Source organism: Clarias gariepinus, chromosome 1 (assembly GCF_024256425.1).
Source record: "Clarias gariepinus isolate MV-2021 ecotype Netherlands chromosome 1, CGAR_prim_01v2, whole genome shotgun sequence".
NCBI lineage: Eukaryota > Metazoa > Chordata > Actinopteri > Siluriformes > Clariidae > Clarias > Clarias gariepinus.
This window is the reverse complement of record NC_071100.1, coordinates 48335735-48340828: the sequence shown is the minus strand read 5'-3', so window position 1 is coordinate 48340828 and position 5094 is coordinate 48335735. Positions and strand designations below refer to the sequence as shown.

At 35.8% G+C, this 5094-nt stretch overlaps 1 protein-coding gene across 1 annotated transcript; it reads right to left on the bottom strand.

Annotated features, from left to right (window-relative positions):
• Nucleotides 1–730: 730 nt before the first annotated feature.
• On the bottom strand, nt 731–2225 carry LOC128530793 (cerebellin-1-like). The gene is made up of 4 exons (XM_053504960.1): nt 2012–2225; nt 1742–1804; nt 1525–1659; nt 731–1347 (listed from the first exon to the last, which is right to left on the bottom strand). Exons 1-4 carry the CDS (start codon nt 2223–2225, stop codon nt 1070–1072), a joined length of 690 nt encoding a protein of 229 aa, XP_053360935.1. The 3' UTR covers nt 731–1069.
• Between the last annotated feature and the right edge of the window lie 2869 nt (nt 2226–5094).

Genomic DNA, 5094 nt, shown 5'->3' with positions numbered 1-5094 from the left:
TCAATATGGGGGTGCTGTGTGTACATTAATAGGAAAAATATATAGGAGCAATATAGCACAGAGTGAAAAATTTAAGGAGGTCTGAATACTTTCCGTACCCAATGTATCTAGCCCCAGACGTATTTCATTTATCTTATCATTGCAAAAATATGGCACTAAAGACATTTTGTGTGCCACACACAGCTTGCTATGCTAAAAGCTTCGGGCCGAAAGGGTTCGGATATGGCCAAGGAGCTGGAGCTCTCGCTCATTCTCAGTAGAACAGCGCGACCAAAACCTTTCTGATCCGTACGCCTTATTTCACCGCGCCTGGACAAAGCTCTCTGCACATATAATACAGTAGTTACGGCAGCTTGATTGTTGTTGTTGTTTTTTTTGTACTTTTGCTTAATGATAAATTAGCTAGCTATGATTACTGCAGTGTTGTTTTTAGAGCATGGTAAAGGTTACTTGTTAGCTAGCTAAATGTATCAACAATAGTGTTTAATATAGCTTCTAGCATTACTATGAGAGGTGTTCATCATGATGGAATGGAGGAAGAAAAGAAAAACACAGACGAATGTTTAATGATATTTTTACCCCTTTTCTTATTTAACATCAACTCAACTGAACAGGGATTTGGGTATTTGTTTGTAAATTATTTTCTATGAAGTCAAAAAAGAGTAAAAACAAATAATAATAATAATAATAATAATAATAATAATAAATCCATGAGCCACATGCACACATGTATTGCAAATTGATTCCTTTATTTTATACAACATTTATAACGTCTGCTTTTGAAATCATGCTTCCAGGTTGTCATAGGATTTGCATTTTATTACACACATACAGTATAGCATGCAAATACAAACATGTTTAAATCCACACTGACTCATTAAAGTCTTTTTCTAATCAAATAAATGGCAGTGAATTTAAATCTTTGTCTGTCACTTCATTCACTATCATGTCTGATTAGCTTGAGTGTAATTGGGTCTTAAATTTGTAGAAAATCAAGCTCAAATTAGTTTTACGTAACTAATGAAATTCCTGCATGAGGCATCCCAATAACTCTGTTAAAGGCACCGTTTCACAGGGGGAAAAGTAAAAACCCTCCGAAGCTGGTATAGCTCGCTGGATCATCATAAACCCAGGTGTTTTCCCACAGCTTGGTGAACATCTGGTCTCCTTTTTCTAGAGTGAGAATGACCCCGTTGCTGGCGTTGCCGTTAGTGATGGGCCTCCAGGAAAACACCGAGCACTGACGTTCTCCATTTTTAAACAGACTGACGGCCATTTTGATGCCGCCGTGACAGTGAGCGTAGAATCTGAAATAGTAAACTCCTTTCACTGGTGCGGTGAAGATCCCTGGAGACGTGCAAGAAAGACAGTTTGGTGAAAGATTTGAGATTTAATAAAAGCGAGTGAAAAGCACTAAAGAAACATTTACCTATTTATATAAGGAATTATTGGGTAAAGACATATACATGACTTACAGCCAACATATTTTATTAATAGATATTCTAATTGTTATCACATATTTACCAGTGTTTGAGTCGTAGCCGTTTCCAGCATTAGTGAAGACTTTTTTGTAGATTAATGGAGACGGAACAGAATTATAGGGGCCGGTGTGTCCCTCCCCAGAAGCTAAAAGTGATGCTGAAAAGGCCACCTTCCTGACTGTAACAACACAAAAATATGTCTTTAAATAAAGTCTTTAATAAAACTTATAAACTCTTAACATCGCAATCTTTTTATTTACCTTCGTTTTCGTTCTGTAGACTTTCGACTTTTTCCTGTAGAGTTTGGACCGTCGTCTTCAGAGCTGTTTTAAATCGACAGATAGATATACAGTAGAGTTATACTGTACTGTAACTACAGTATGGACATTGTTTGGACTTCACTTGTATATAATGTATATAAATAGCAGTTTTTATTAGAAAGAACATTAAAAGCCTTGACCCTGAAAGTGTGAGGCTACAGTGATAACCTCTACACCAGTATATTATTAAAATATGTATAGTGTATGTACCTTCATTTTCACTTTTCACCTCGTCCAGTTTCGTGGTCAGCTCAGTCACTGAGTTATTTTGGCTCTGCAACACGTCCTCTGTCGTTTTTACTCTTTCTTTCAGGTCTTTAATTTTTCCGAGTTCACTTAAAACGTTCACGTTGGGTGACATGAAATCCTGCGCTTGAACGCAGCAGGCACAAAGCAGCAAAACTAACTGTGCGCTAATCGACATGTTGGATTTAAGACTGTTTACCCCAGCTGTAGCTCCTGTAGATCGGCTGTAGGATCAAGGTTAGGTCAGGAGTGATCATGGCTTGCCTTTATATATCATTTTAATATCTGCTGCTTTGATCTTTGCTCCTTTAAACTTTATTTTTTTGCGTAAATCTGGGGTTTCTAAAACAATCAAATACGTTTGTCCTTTTGAACTTTTGTACTTTGTAAAATCTAAAGCCAGTGATGAGTGGATAATCTCTTTGATTTGCACATGACCTCTTTGCTTTGGATGCAGATAAGGGGGTACTTTTGTATACTGTATATATATTGATTGAAAAATAAGATAAAATCAGAACTTGGTGAGAAAATGGCAGTTTGTAGTCGCTATAAATTGTTATTAGCTTTTTAAACAATATTTAGTTTAACTGCTAACAGATAATAACTATAATGATTGTTTTGTTAAATAATAGAAGCTTGCAAAAAAAAGAAGCTTTTTCTGCTATGTGTATTATACGCATAGTATTTTTTTTATAGTAATACCAAGGACGGCACTCAATTTTGTTGCATTTGTGTAATGACAATAAAGATTTTATTTTATTTTATTTTATTCTAACCAGCACATACATAGATGAAGTGCTATAGTCAAGAAAGCACAGGTGATATTTATTAGTTATTTTAATTATTATTCTTAACATTCTATTTATGCTTGATTGCATTTTCTGTAGTTTATTCACTTTAAAAGTTTTAAAATAAAGAAAAGTGCTGTTTTTTTACTTAAGTGCAATCAGTACTTTGGTTGAAAAAATGAAATTTGTGCAGCCCTCTTTTCCACATTTAGCAAGAAATCTATTTAAATATGATTTAAGGATTTAAACCTGAAGCAACTGGCCAGCTTCCCGTATGTTGCATCGCAATAACTCCACACTCTGTTTAAGGAATGTCACAAGCCACCATTACAAAGTGGGAAAAGTAAAAAACCAAAGCCAAAGCTAGTGTTTGGCAGCAGCTTGGTGAAAATCTCGTCTCTTTTACTAGAGTCAGTATGACCCCAATGCTGGCATTTCTGTTACTGATGGGCTTTTAAGAAAAGACTGAGAACTGGCGTTTTTAAACACACTGACAGCTATTTTGATGCCATTGAGCATAGAACCGGAAATAGTAAACTCTCTTCACTGGTGTGGTGAAGATCCCTGGAAACCTGCAAGAAAGACAGTTTGGTGAAAGATTTGAGGGCTTTAAGACAGCATAGGTTACATACATGCTGGAGCTAATAATATACGCCTTAGTCAGTCAGAGGTTAGCAAGGATAACTTCACAGAGATTGAAGATAATGTCCGATGCAGTAGTATGCTCTGATCTCATTCCAATACGATAGTGGGACCATAGGGAGACCATATCTGTTCCTCGAGCTAAATAAAAATGTAATTAATATAGACACCACAAAAGCACATTGAATACACAGCCAGCACCTCTAAAGCACTTATTGTCATAGAAACTATCACACATCCAGACTTTGTTTAGGACTTTGATAAACCTGGGTTAAACAGAACAAGTATGTGGCTTTAAATGAAGCTAGTCCTCCTGGATAGCGCTGTATGAATCAACCTAGGCTAAATATTGATTCCGCTAAATTTTATTTACAGATCGCCAGGGCTATCTCTGAATTTCTTTGCGAATTTGCCGATTTTCTCTCAAACCTGGTCATTTCTGTAGACAAAGCGTTAATTGCTGGAGATTTTAATATTCATTAAAGAATCCAGAAGACCCTCTGAGAACAGCATTTATGTCCATTCTGGAATCAGTAGGAGTAAATCAGTGTCTAGTAGGACCCACTTATAAGGCAGGTAATATTCTAGATTTAATATCCTCCAGATTAAGTATAAAAATTATATTGACATTTCTACAATCCAAAATTAATCTCAGATCACAATCTTATACATCTTTTACATCTATATTTAAAGTGTGTCATAGTACTAATGTATGTGCAGAGCCATACTACTGCATTAAACATACATTCACATCAACAACTACACAGAGCTTTACCAGTAATCTGATAGTTATTAACTATGATTGGATCACTGTCTGACCCCACACGACTCAATCAGGCAACTCATCATTTAGAGTCAACATTCCTTTATACCATAGATATTGTAAGAAAAATTATTATAGATAAGCCAGTACATCCTACCAGCCTCTAATCAGGGTTGCGTCTCTTTTCTTGTGTTACATGACCTTAGTGCAGCTTTTGCCACCATCAATCATAGTATTTTCTTTCGTAGATTAGAAAATGTAGCAGGAACTAAAGCAATGGCCCTCTTTTCCTCTTCTCGACCTTTACATGCCTTAGATTCATCAGTGTGCACTAATGATGGGAAGTTTTTTGTTGTTTTTTTAATCAAAAATAAAATAAAATGTTAAATAAAAAAAACAGACCCCCAACACGTCTACATACAGTACACAGATTTTGGCTTTAGTTCCAGTAATAAAAAATATTATAATGCAGCTAAGGACATATTATGATAAACAGAAGGAGCAGCTTACCTCTCATATCTTCTAGTCCAAATCATTTGTTCTTTTGTCACGTGACTCTCATAGATGCTATGCAGTGCATTACACAGGAAACATAATTTAATGGTTCTTTTCATGAGTCTTCTAATCCGTTCTTTTGAATCTATTGCACTGTCTATGGTGAAAAAGGACGAATGATTTGGAATAGAAGACTCAAAGGTAACTACTCATTTCTGTTTTCTGTACATAACCTACAGGGGTTTTGCTATGCTTTGCACGTGCGCGCCCAGTAGAAAATGAACTAAGCACTTTAGTGAAATTCAGACCGAATTTAAAGTTGATGATTGGCTGTTTCTTCAGGCAACACACAAGATGAA